The sequence below is a fragment of the Pieris brassicae genome, chromosome 1, assembly GCF_905147105.1.
Source record: "Pieris brassicae chromosome 1, ilPieBrab1.1, whole genome shotgun sequence".
Classification (NCBI taxonomy): domain Eukaryota; kingdom Metazoa; phylum Arthropoda; class Insecta; order Lepidoptera; family Pieridae; genus Pieris; species Pieris brassicae.
Window position 1 is genome coordinate 7,631,410 of NC_059665.1, and position 14,413 is coordinate 7,645,822.

General features: G+C 31.4%; 1 protein-coding gene across 2 annotated transcripts; it reads left to right on the top strand.

The window, feature by feature from the left end:
* The first annotated feature begins 476 nt into the window (after nucleotides 1-476).
* LOC123710646 (protein starmaker-like) lies at nucleotides 477-13,833 on the top strand. Of its 2 annotated transcripts, XM_045662683.1 has the most exons (11): nucleotides 477-627; nucleotides 6,962-7,016; nucleotides 7,378-7,809; nucleotides 7,973-8,173; nucleotides 8,768-8,845; nucleotides 9,026-9,227; nucleotides 9,827-9,952; nucleotides 10,374-10,565; nucleotides 10,739-10,926; nucleotides 11,902-12,047; nucleotides 12,160-13,833. In XM_045662683.1, the coding sequence occupies exons 2-11, from the start codon at nucleotides 6,969-6,971 to the stop codon at nucleotides 12,161-12,163; spliced, it is 1,617 nt and encodes a 538-aa protein (XP_045518639.1). In that variant the 5' UTR covers nucleotides 477-627; nucleotides 6,962-6,968; the 3' UTR covers nucleotides 12,164-13,833. The 2 variants fall into 2 exon arrangements, with proteins under 2 accessions (XP_045518639.1, XP_045518647.1); XM_045662691.1 differs by lacking the exon at nucleotides 8,768-8,845.
* Nucleotides 13,834-14,413: the final 580 nt, after the last annotated feature.

Sequence of the window (14,413 nt, forward strand, 5' to 3'; positions counted from 1 at the left end):
TTAGAGGTAGAGGGGTTACGATGCTAACAAAAACAAACTTGGCTTATCTAAGGGTTCATAAATTTAAATGACACTTATTCTATTGGACATTATCGGAACCAAGAATGTAAAATTACAAATTATAAGTGTGGCAAAAAGTAAAGGGGTTATATTTGGCTTTAAGTGTGATATTTGTTTACGATTCTAATTAGTAACTCTAATATTTATATGTAACTTAACTAAAGTTGGGTTACATTATTTGAGACTTAAGTTACTTAGAGACAAAGCTGCTGCCAGTTTTGTTCCGAGCTAGTAACATATTTTCTTGGTGATACAAATAAATCACACGTACATGCTATTTTGACAGTTCTTTTTAATAGCTTTATGCTACTTGTTAGTTAACTTACTACTACTTACTAGTAAAATTTAAAGGTTACGACCATAGAGGTGTGTAGTCTGTCAAGTGTCATTGTGTAATCTATTTTTACTTTGAAGTTTGTTATTTATGGAGCATTTTTATTTTGTGTGATTTAGTGAGTGACGCTTTCTCGTTAAATTAAATAATCGCGTTTCAATTTACTATCAAGTTTATGTTAAAATATTGTGTGGAGTTCGCTGAGGTTTTAAATAAAAAGGAAGGATCTATTCGTATGTATTATTTATATTTAAGAGAAATTAAGTTACTTCGCCATGTTATGCCGCCCGCCATTCCTTTATCATGTTTTTTTGTGTTTAGATACATAAGACTCCTATTTAAATTGAAAGATCATAATACCTAAAAGACAGTTTTGTATGATTTGTTTATTCATTTTGCATGAATGAAAACGATTTTTTTAAAAATTGTAAGGTTATAAAAGTACAATATTAATTGTAAATGCCTCAAAATGTCCGATTCTTCATTATTTATTGTATCACAGTAGATTGGTTGTATTAAGTTCATTAAAAACTGGTGAGTAATCCGTAAAAAAGTAAATAATTGTGTATTTCTATATCTTAATTTGATAACCATGAGCTTACTACTCACAAAAAACAGATATAATATAATGTTATTAATGTTGTTGTTGTTTAATCTAAAGGTACATATTTTTAACATACTTCACATAATTTCACATATACAATACTGCCTTAATTACTCCCTTGCCCCTTAATAACTGAGGCGTAATAATCACTCAACCATAGTTAATGGGATGTTCCACACATTCAGAATTAAATAATAATAATTTTACCAGTTTAATAATAACTTTCAAAAATATAATATCTATCTTAATTCAATATTAAATAATTTATCTTAGGACTTACTCACAAACATTCATAAACTATGTTTTTATAATCTTTGGCAGTGTGACTATACTTAACATAAGGTGTATTAGTAATTTATGTAAATTGATTTAATTATGTTCCTCATAAAAACTTAATTGGTTAATAATATGTACATTGAATTCTATATATAAATGATAATGTTTACATTGGTATGTATGGGACAAACTGGATTATTACAGTATTTTTTAATTATTTTTATGAACTTGATTTTTTATTTCAATTTGTGTGATAAAAAAATTATAATTTTACTCTTAAATTGAGTTTTGGATTATAAAGTATCTGATATTATAACTTTTTTGACTTTTAGAACCCCACACCCATTTTCATAAATAGTTGTAATAACTATATAAAGTCAGTTTGAAAACTTATTCAAGTAAGCCACTTTATTCATACATAATCTTTAAAATGTAAATTCTGTTAAATATTCCCAGCACAATGTTTTGTTTAGCTTAGGTTTCTCTTTGTTATCTAGGGTCAATACTTTCAAGTGCTAAGACATAATTTAAATTGCAAATATCTTTTCACTTGCCTTCAAATGTATTTAAAGATCCCATATAATGAAGGCATTCTTTTCTTTGTGTATATGTAGAGAATATTTCAATGAACATTCTAGGTTATGGTCTTAGTGTAGTTTAGAATTGATACATAGAAGCATTAAAATTTATACAGTCATACCTGGAAAAGGGAGAGCTTAGGACAGACCGCAATTGCTTTTTCTCTTATAGTGGTTTCTCATTAACCCTAGTTTCTACCTTACAGAGTTACAGAAGAGGTCTGTCTCACATATAGAGGTCTATAAATATGACATAATTAGAAACAAAATATGTGTATATATGCAGTATTACATATTTATTGAAATAGTAAATGAACATAAATGTTTTATCTAATTAATATTATAACAAGATTTGAGAAAATTTGGTTATTTCATTTAAGATTGTTTTTCAAGTTCATAAATTCTATCAAATATGGTTTGATCAACCGCCTGATATTAATAAAATTTGTAAAACAAATTTGACAAACAAGTTGGTACACACATTTGGCATTTTGAATAGAATAAGTTCCTCATACTATAGGTAAAAACAAAACAATAACAGACTCTGATTTTGAGCAATTAGCAAAAGTTAAACGCAGTCCTCACTTTCCCAGGTTTGACTATAGTTGAAAGTTGTGCAAATTTTTTACTTTAATTATCAAATGTCCTCTACTTAAATGCATTGATAAGTATTTATAATAAAGTCTTATGAGATTTGTATATACCTATTATACTAAAATAACTAGTGGTTCTGTTTTCTTTTAAGGCTGCTTCTAGCATGTTGCATAGATTGTCAAATACACTGTGTATGTCCTGTGTTGACAACTTTTTTGATCTTAACAGCCATGTGTTGTCTTTCATAAATAGAGACTTGATAAGTATCTCAAGAACTAAATAGACATTTGAAGTGGGTATACCTGCAGCATCTGTTTTCAATTCAGTTACAAGTCAGTAAAGTTTTTCTACATTTTCATTTTAGGACTGTTATTGAATAACTTCAAAAAACAGGTTACACAGTTTTTTTAAGTAATGTCAGTAAGACATAGACTATGTTAATTTAATATAATTTGGTTATTGAGGCTAGGTTGTTATAGGCAACACTGGCTCAGTGAATAGACAATTTATAAAAAGAATGGTTTAACTGTTATCAAACTTACCTAGCAAGTTTAACTTAACCAAAGTTTTGTACCATATATTTGTAATGTATATTTTAAACTTTGCTGTTGGAAATATAATTTTTATTGTATTAAATATACAACCAAAAATATTGATTTAGCGAAATAAAATGTATGACAGGTTCAAAGATAACATTCCTACATAATTAACATAATATCACCTTGAGGTAATGTTATAATGCCAATATTATCTGAAACTTGCTTGACCTTGTGAAGTAACTGGATCTATTTTCAAAACAAACTTTGGTATTAAATAAGTCTCATTCTAATTTAAAATTAATAGTTAAATTGTATGATATTTTTCCTATTATAAGACTTACAACGCCTGTTGTATCAAAATCCTTTATAATTATTGGTGGCCCTATGTTGTCATGTTAATAAATTGTACTAATAATTCTTGACATTGTGTATTGTAGATAGTTTAGTTTCCCATGCTCATATGTTGATGAATATATTTTACAAATCCTTTCAAAATATGTATGTTTTCATGCTACTCACACATGTGCCATTGTCTGTGTTAGTCTAAGCCAATATATACTAGGTAAAATTTTATTAGAATTGTATCATTGTATATGGAATATGAAGTGGTATATGCTGAATTTTCAGCATAGGGAAGAGAACTGGCTTCCGGTGACTTGTCGAATTAAAAATTTCGGAGACGGATTTATTGATTTATTAAATACAAGACACGTAGTATGGTAATAATAATATCTATACATGTTACCTGTGTTGAATTTAATGTGGGGATTTGATTGTCTTAACAATAACTGAGTCTTTGACGAATAAAAATAGCTTTACGTCGCAACAGCTTCGAATAAAACTACTGTTCATCGCAATATGATACAGAGATTAGAATAGAAATACTGATTCTATAAAATAATACCACAAGTAATAATATTTTTTGATTAGTCTACTGAAAGACTGTGATCTACTTTAATGTATTGGCATGCTGACTTCTGATGTTTGTGCAATTATGTAAGCAGATAGGTCAATGAACTTGTAAGTTATGGCGTGTCGCCAGACTTAATAATGAAAACGCGCTTAAGGGCGCGTTGCGGTAGTAATTAAAAAAAATGCGCAGAAAGATAAATATATATTTATGCAATTACAATTACTTGAATTTTAAATATTAAAAAAAAATAACTATATTGTTGAGAAATAATAATTAATAGTAATTATTGTTTTCGTGTATGTGTCATTGGGCCATACTTTTAGTATTTTGTGTGTTAAGTTGACGTATTTGGTAACTATATCATGCAATGTTTGTAATCGATAATATTTTCTGTCAGACCACACCTGTTGATAAGAATATGAAGAGATAATCCACTACCTAAATCTCGTACTCGTGGCTACTCGCATAACCTAAGATCATTTAGTATTTCCGTATCCTGTAAAAGCGTTTACATATATTATATATCTATGCAAGAGCAATATGTTGTTAGTGCTTACCATATGCGGTCTTTGATTTAGGTATACAATGTTATTCAATTAATTTGAGACATAGTAAATAGCTGCAAAGTCAAATGGCTGTTAAACGGTGTCTATCAAAAAGCCACTAAACTAGACTATAATTCTAATGTTTGTCAAAAATAAACGTCTCGCCAAGAATAAAACAGCCATTGTTGCTCTGAATAACACGTGTGGAAGGAAGTCTCTAAACATTTTTTATGCCTTTGTAAAATTAGTATTTCGTGAAAAAAATTGTCTTAAAGGTCTCGTTACCAGGCCATAAAACTAAAAAACTATAAAAAAGCATATATTAATAACAGATAAATTTCGTTATTAATATATGCTTTCTGGTGTTTCTTTAATTTTATGTATTGTTATAAAACGTAATATTAAAACAGAATGCAAACAAAATGGCGGCAATTTACTCTTATGTATCAACAAGTATCTGAATTAACACTCGGTGCGTTCATCTACTCATAAAACTAATAGGTTCGGCCCTTCTTGGCCTAACAACCGCGTGAGTGGAAACTATATGGTACAAATAAATGCTCCCTGCGATTTTGCATGCTATTGGGTTCGTAATAAAACGTGCACTCATTATATAGGTTGAAAATTTAATATAATAGGATAAAACTAATACAGGTATTGTTTAGTGGTAATGACGTAGTTCAATGTCGTATGACTAACTTCTGTATTTATAAAAAGTACTTTAGTCGTTTACTACAAATAATTTAGTTTTTACAAATAACGCTGTAGGAAATCGATTAAATCATTTATCATACGAAATAAACAACTCTTAGTTAAGTATTATCTTTCTATTATCTCAAATAAATTATCTGAATATACAAAGAATAATGTGAATATGTATAAATCGTGTAAAACTTATGAAGAGTATCTTGTTACATGCACCACAAGCTATTTGTTTAAGTGTGCGTGAGTTAGTTCGTTGAACCCGTAATTACTTTGCTAAGATTGGTAGAGCGTTTTTTACATTTCAATATCAAGGTAAAATCTATGGAGACAGGTTTTTGATTCTTTAATTAACACTGGTTTCCTGGTCTCGGTTGGTAATATTAGGTTGATTGCGAGTTAGGAGACTTTGGGTTGTAGGTTATATTTTTTTATAGAAGACGATTAGCTTATTTGTCGTTTAAATTTCACTTAAAGTATGGAGTAATTAATAAAAAAAAAACATTATAGATGAAGAAGAAAACATAACTTTGCCTTTTTAAATTTTGTGGTGTTGAGGTTAGCCCCGCACCAAGTGTAGGGAACTTTGTATGTCACTGTATTTTAAATTAAATGTAATTAAATAATTTATAACAGTAATAAAACTCTGTAAAAGGCTACTCAAAATCTGAACCTTCTTTCTTAAAGCGCATTTGACGCTAGCTCGTACGGTGAAGGAAAACAGTAAGGAAACCGTCATGCCGTAGACAGCGTGTTTTAGGCACATAAGACCTTAATGCTTATGAGAAAAAACAAATGATCACGAAACAGATATATAAACCTGCGGCCCAACCTAAAAGTTCAAAGAAGGTCCACGCCAATGCGTATTTTTCCTCAATATTTAGAAAATAGGATCTTAATTAATCGAACATGTTCATCTAACAAAACAGGATGCTCGAATTGTAATTCAAGTAGGCCTTTGTTTTAATAGCAGCTGCGGTCTTAATTTATGAACAAATAATCTTGTTAAACATAGGTATTATTTTATCATCGAAGAAGGCCGGGCCTCAAACAATACTGATTCTTGAAAATAACAATGTATTTATGTTTAATTACTTTTTTCTTACATCTTGTGGTTTTGAGCAGGGCGTAGTTCTAGTACATTATATTTTTTTGCTTCGCAATACTATATTTTCTTTGGTAATAGTTTTACAATCCTATGATAACGAAATCTCGATAGATCATGATTCAAGTTATCTTTACGCATCTCTTAATCACGAATAATATTGATCTACTATCGAAGTCTCATTAATATTCATATCTATAAACCTCCTACTATTTTGTAATTTATACGTAAAATACTATTTTGTGATAACAAATAATAATAAACTAAAAAAACTTATGTAATCATCCATACATTAGTTAAGTTACATATACTAAATATTTTAGTTAATAACTATTAGACGCTCAAACTAAATATTAGGCATCGTCGCACACATGGCACCAAAAACACATGCTCATGCACATCACGGAGCCCCATAAATTGTAATATAATATTCTTTTTGCCGATAATGTCCAAAAATGTCGAGTACACTTGTATTGCAGGTTCAGTTAGATTTATTACCCTTATATGAGCCAAATTAGTTTTTGTTACCGTCGCAACCCTTAATTTTATGTAAGAATAAGCTCATTAAATTAAAGCCAGTTGTTACCCACCTTTAAACAACGAGTTTTATTTAAATATACAACATACATTACAACAACCGCCACCGAATTTAATTCTCGACTATAAAAAAATTGACTTCTTCATTTATAAATGGTATTTGTTCTTTTACAGGTAAACAATGAGTAATATTGTAACGCGGAAAGGGCCCATAGGGGACGATAGTAAGGTAAACGTTATTTAAGTTTCATACAGTATTTACCGTTTAAACGTTTTCAATTGTCCTGTCTTACGTGGAATAGATGCCTTTAATTGTACAAAGATAAGAGAAACCTAATTTGATTACATTATTATCTAGAGTATCTCAACTGCATCTAGGCACAATATATTCTTAATTTCTTTCTTATTATGATCTTTCTTCTTATTATAATTATTGATGAAACATTTATTACTACAATGAAATAATCACAAATGTTCAAAATAATTTATAAAATTCTTGAATACTGAAGATAAAAAGAAATAATATAAAATAAAAAAACGACGACGAATGAATTTTCGTAACATAAATAATGAACATTTTTTCATTTCAGAAGCACACAGATATTCCTGTAAAAGATATGAAAAAGAAAATGGCTGTTAATGCTGAAAAAGAAAAACTGGCAGCTGAAAAAAGCGCTGAAAAGAATACGAAAGCCGCAGAGAAATCTAGCCAAAGTGACAAAGAGAAAGGTAGCAAAAAGGATAAAAGCGTAGATAAAATAGTAGACAAAGCAGACGCAAAAGATAAATCTACAGATAAAATTGTAGAGAAGAAAGAAAAACCTACAGAGAAAGCTGTAGACAAAAAGGATAAACCTACTGAGAAAAGTACCGAGAAAGTTGCAGAAAAGAAGGTGGATAAAGTAGAAAAGAAAGATGAATCAGTAGAAAAAACTGAAAAGAAGGATAAGCCCGTTGAGAGGAAAGAAGCCCCGGTGGCTCAGGTTGAGAAAACGAAAGAAGACGCTAAAGAAAATGGAAAGGTGAGCTATTATATTTCTATACTTCCATTTTGCATTACATTGGCTAAACTACACCATCTTTTAACTATGCCTTATCCAGCTTAATAAAATTTCGTAATCGTTAGTTAATTCCAATTCGGAGAAAAGAATTGGTATTGTTTTATAAATTCTTTATATTTTTCAGGCGGACACTCCAGACAAGAAGAAGGATTCCAAGGCTAAACAGAACGGTGCACGAGTTAACGGGGAGCCGGTTGATGGTGTTAGTTCGGAGGAAGAAGATGACCAGATGTTCCCAGAACTTGCATACGAGGACTCTGATATAGAGTGCTTCGAACCTCCGACTCCTGAGGGACCCAGTCGAAGTTATACCCGCAGATCACAGGTAGAGTCATTAATATGGTTTATTTTAGGACATTATGCCCCTTAGCATGTTTACGACGTAAACGTTGATCAAGAAACCTTATATAACTATATTTAAAAAAAATAAAGTTTTCGTTGTCCATGTTGCTTAATTAAAATATAAAAAGATCATTAAGCACGTGCTTTTTAACGTAACGTTATTGAGTTGATAAGAGCAAAACAAAATCTAAAAAGTTGTCTAAAGGCTCAGTATATAAGAAAATATGTTCATTTATATATAATTTGTTGTATATTTATTGGACGGTTCAATCTTTGAGAGTGGCCGGAAAGAGATCGCGTTGCCCCCTAATCATTAATGTTCCCTGATTATATATATATATATATATATTGCAATAATAGTATATATATATATATACTATTATTGCAACAAAGTGTCAATAAATAAATACAAAAATCTTATACCAATCACATCTTAATAACAAATTTGGCTGCTTTTAAATGTAATTTAAGATATTAGTAATGTTTCTAGATTTAAAAAAGGTTTTGTGGTATGTAAGTTTGTAACTAATCACCATTTCACATGTGATATCCACTAACATACATGTCTTGGGTGAAGGTGAAAACGAGTCGTACGCCTGAAACGCCGCGCCCCGCTTCCGAGAAACAAGGGGACAAGGATTACGTGCCTGAAGACGTAAGTTGCATTTGTAATCGAAGCTCTTGAAAGCTTATTTAAGTTTAAGTGACTTTTTTTTAATGTCCCGCACGGTTTATGCGTTGTGGCCCAGGGTAAAAATTTGAGTGACGTTCTAAAATAGTTATAATTGTTTATTAAATCAATGGCAGTACTGTATATGCATTTTGCGCTTTTTAGTCAAAGGAGACGAAACTGCTAAAACTCAAAGATGACGTATCTGATCGTAAACTGCGTTCGTCGGATTCTCCGAGGAGACAAGACAAAGCAGAGAAGGCAGAACCTAAACATGACAAAAATGAGAGTTTGTGCGACAAGGACGACATTAATGACAGTAAGATTGATGAAAAAATTGAAATCTCTATCGAGGTGGAAAGTGAGGGTTAGTGTTATTTATATACAAATGTATTTAGAACCTGCTCTAAGATATTTGGATTTATATCCTTAAAAGGCCGGCAATGCACTCGCGAGCCTTCTGGCATTTCGAGTGTCCATGGGCACTATCACTTAACATCAGATGGGCCTCCTGCCCGTTTGTTGGTTCTATGAAAAAAATCTAACACTGCGATCGTTTATTTTTCTCAGGAATAAGATATTTGTTTTTATTTACTTACTTTATGATATGTCGTGATAAGCCTTATAGACTCTCGTATAGTAGCTAATTTTATGCCGGGAATTGAATCCAAGATTTCCGATTTGTCTAAGCATAACTAAGCCTATGGTGGTTCTACCCACAAATGTTGACAAATACTACTTTCGCTGTCAGAACATCAGTAGATTTTAATAGCATTTTGCCTAGTAAAGAAGACGTCTAATATTACTTTTAATGTCCATGGACACTGGTAAGGCGTAAAGATAGGATGAAGGTAGGTTTAAGTATGTGTGTGTGAATTTTTTTACGTAAGTGTTTGTGCGTGTGTGTGTAATACACGTAGCAGAGCAGCGTAACGATGTGTGTAGTGTGACAATGTGTGTGCGCAGAGGGCACGCGCAAGCCGGACACGAATTACTCCAAGTCGCGCGTCAAGGTGTCGCCCTATCGTCGAAGCATGCGTCTCACCGCTCCCGCTGACCTCACGCAGACTTCGCTGCTCGCCAATTATACTGGTGAGGGAGTGTACGAATAATCTAAATCATATAAACAACTCAATAAAACAACAGCTTTTAAAAGCTTAGACTTACAGCAGTAACTTTATTATAATAGACGTTTTGTAGAAGTTGATGTACGTTTGAAAAAGCTGCGTGATTCATTCTTTGTACTTTGATTGTACTTTCTACATTCATTACATAGTTTCATCAAATAACAACATCATACACAAGTCTTTTTTTTTATTTCAGTTAAAATATATCATTTGCATATTGTATTTTTTTTTAATGCCAAGATTTTTTGTGACCTTAATTAGTTAAAATCAGAAAAGTATTTTTTCAAAATATTGAAATTGTATGTAAAGGAAATATAAAGGATATTTTTACATACAATTTAGCTCCGCTTGAAATAAAATGCTATTAATATAAAAATATCTTTCAGGTAACAACACAACGATGGAAATGGACATAACAGAGCCGTCTCTAATGATCGAGGAGGCCTCGACATCAGAGAGTCCGTACTTGAGTGGTCTACGCAACATTCGCGGGAGGAGGTCATACAAACCACTCAAAGAGATGACTCTGAGGAACATCGGTGTTAATACTAGCATCCGGTCTACTAGTAGTGCTTCAGGTAAATGCTTCATGATTGTCTAAATTGAGGATTTAACAGTCAACTTTATCAACTATGAAGTCATAATATGTAAAAACTATGCATTGTGTTGATTAAAAAAAAATAATAAGTTAATATTTAATGAAATATATAATATAATACATATATAATAAACGCGTATTTATTTTATTCAGTTTCAGAAACTCGTCCCACAGGTACTGTGGTAGGTCGTAAGAGGAAGCCGGATGCGGAAGAAGCGCAAGAGGCCCACGAGGCAAGGGGCAAACGTGCCAGACTTCTGGAACGTTTGGGAGGGTTCACTAGGCCTTTCCGCTTTACGACGTCCGCTTCAGAAAGGCTTTGCGTTGAGAGTACCGCTGAGGTATGTAAATTATCTTATATAAGGAGTTTTTGGTAATTCAAAGTACCACCCCTATCAACTTAGTTAGGAGAATTACCAATAACCCTGTATAACAAAACTGATTTTCGTTATGCTCGCTTAATGACAAATTAACTGGACTATGCCTTGATCTAATTTTGTTGACTGATCTGTAATGTTAGTTTATGATTCAGTATATGTATGGCGCTTTCAATTTTAAAGTTACATTTCTTGTGAACTTTTCAGAAGGCCCCTTTTTGGGCTAACAAAAATTAATTAATTAAATTAGAAAAATTAGACAATTATACACTCCATCGATGATAAATATTAGTACCCGCACTAGACATCTCTGATGTTCATATAACTGTACCTCTTCAAAGTTAAGCTAAGAGTTGCCCGTGCGCATGTGCTACAAGATTATACTCTATTCCCTACTCCGACTCATCCCTCTTCGGGCAAACGTTTTACGTAATTTTATTGAGTTATTCACAAAAATACATTCACTATCCTTGCAGTACTCAGACAATACGATAATGTCTAATATATATCGATACACAATATCGCTATTGTGAAGTCACTGTCCCAACATATAATAATGTCGAAAGTGTCAGAGACAGCATCGAGTAAAGCAACTTCTTTGTTGATGGGGAGAAAAAGGATGCAACAGACTGGTTCTGGTCCATGGTAGAGCCAACAACCTCGACCTTCGCAGTCGCAGATATCCCCTAGTTACAAAGGAACCGAGTTCTTGAAGAACACTTGATTTGCTAAACCTTAAAATGTTTAAGAACATAAATATAATTAACATATTTCTTCGTGAAATTTCATTTTATACTACTGTAACCATGGCCAGTAAAATCTGAGACATTGTTAAATTCTTAATTATGGCATTGTTATCATCAAGTTTTATAACTAGAATGTTAAATACTTTGTGGGTAGATACTATTTTTTTAAATTTGTAATTTGACCGTATTTCAGATTGTTGGTATAAACACGGATCTGCCACTGTCAGCGCCGGTGATAGCGGCCGAGACTTTCGATCCTGAGTCCCTCAAACACTCCACTTCGCTCCCAGCTGCGCCTGCGCCTACACAAGCGCACAGGGACAAACGATGTGCTATTATGTAAGTACTAAAAAACTCAACGAAAATAATCTGTAAAATAATAAATTTTAAGGTTTTAAGATTTATCGCTAAGTATAATAATGATTAATGAATGAAAATTTCTTTAATTCAGGTAACAACTATCGCCTGCGCAGGTTAAAAGGAGATTGTTTAATGATTAATGATAAAAAAATTGCCTTTAATATTAGAATAATATGGACTTCGGTAAATCGGTTATAAATCGAATTGATTACATTTTGACGGGTTTGATTCTCGAAATATATTTTCAATATTTTTTATATGTCTAACGTGTCCCATGTCCTACATATGAAAGCTTTGTATTAATTATCTTATGTCCGGGTTGTATCCAAAATGCGTGATATATACACCGCAGTTTGCATGATGGAATGGACTTTTAAACGAAAAATTTCGGTTCACAAACTAGCGACTACATTAGTTTATCCATACATTCTAAACCTTACGTTAAATTCGATATAGAAACCCGGACATTGTATTTAGTAATGATTTCGATTATGCCATTAAATCCGTTGAAATTGTTTGAATTTAAAAAATGCAGTTTGTGTGTTTCAAAAATTGTTTGTCGTGTGCCGTCTTTATGTAAATAATAAATAGCAGTCACATGTATGTCGAACTAATTTGTTTCTGTAAAATATTGATTTGTCATATCTCAAATTATTTCCCATTATAACCCTTTCAGTGTCATACAAGTTTTACCAATTTATATGAACAAGTGGAATATTCACAATTCCCGTTACAATAAAAAAAACAACATTCTCTTCAGGAGATTTCATATTATTATAATAAAAAAACCAGAAATTGAATATTTAATATCAAATCGAGCGCTATCGCAACGCTGGCATTTATCAAAACTAGCGAAAGCAGTGCGTCTGCGCTCCATGGCACTAAAAGGGATAATCCCACGTGTCATTTATTATACATTTGGCTGCTACAAAGTTTAGTCTTTTGGTATGTGAAAAGTTTATGACCTGCGCTTTATATATTTTATTATCAATACAATATTTGGAAAATAACAATCACAAAGATTGTACTTAGAAAAGGATAAATATTTTCGGGTGGATGTAATAACATTATCCGTTCCTTGTCCAAGCGCATACTTGTGTCACAATCTTGTCTCAATTTTATTATGTTCAGCACACGCACCGCAAACCCGAATTATTGTAATTTTCTTCATCAATTTTTGTATAGACAGGTCTTTGTTACCACTATGGTACGAAGTTTTAGATTTCGACGTACTACGTAAGTTTTATTGATCGACCATTGTTTGAGAATCAATTTTAGTTATAATTAAAATTGATTCCCGACTCACTATAGGATAAGGTTCAGAACTATTTGTTGCCGCCGTTTCACGGAAAAACACGATAGTTAATATAGAAGCGGCAACATTTAATTTTCAACGTATTTTAGAAAAACCCAAAGCTGATAGTAATCATGTACAAAATATCTAATGTGCATTTTATATAAATAAAAATTAATATAGATTTTTTTTCTTATTTTTACTAACGTAGATTAGTTTTCTTAGGAAATATTTCATTTACGTCATTGGAGATTTTCCATACTCAATAAGCGAGCTTCCATTGTCTGATCAAGCTAAATTGAGGTTCATGAAATATCATCAAGATAGGTTAGGTTTGCCATATACATGACAATAGAACCACCGCAAAAGCCTCCACCGAATTAGATTTTTTGCCATATTTAAAGAAAACACTTTTTCAACGGATGAAGTTATGTATTATTATAAACTTATAATTATTTTAGATAATTTTAATTTTTTTTCTGACGTTTCGCGTGCTTTACAGCGTGCGTGGTCACAAAATTTTAAAATTATGTAAAATAATTATAAGTTTATAATAATAAATAACTTCATCCGTTGAAAGAGTGTTTTCTTTAAATGTGTAAAAGTTATTTTAATAAAAGACAATACTTTTTGCCATATTGCAACAATAAAAATTTCGCACAGCATTCATCAGTAACATTAATAAGTTTATATTTACCTATAGGTAAGCCTTCATGATTTTTTTTATTTCTATTAGATTCTAACGTCCTACAAACAGTTTATTAATTACTAATCACGGCTTCATAGATCTTGAATATCAGTACCTGCGTGGATAAGTCAATAATTCGACTTTAAATAAAAATGGTATTGTAAATAAACATCTGAGAACTTGAAGAGTTTATCATAAGACTTTAAGAAAAAATATTGTGTGGTAAAATGTGCTTGTATTATTTCCCGTATAAATTACCCAATCTTTGTTATTTTTGTAATGAAATTAACAAGCATGTCGACTTAATGAAGTTATCACGCCAGACGATTCTAATATTAATTCTATTTGTGAATGTCGTTAAAC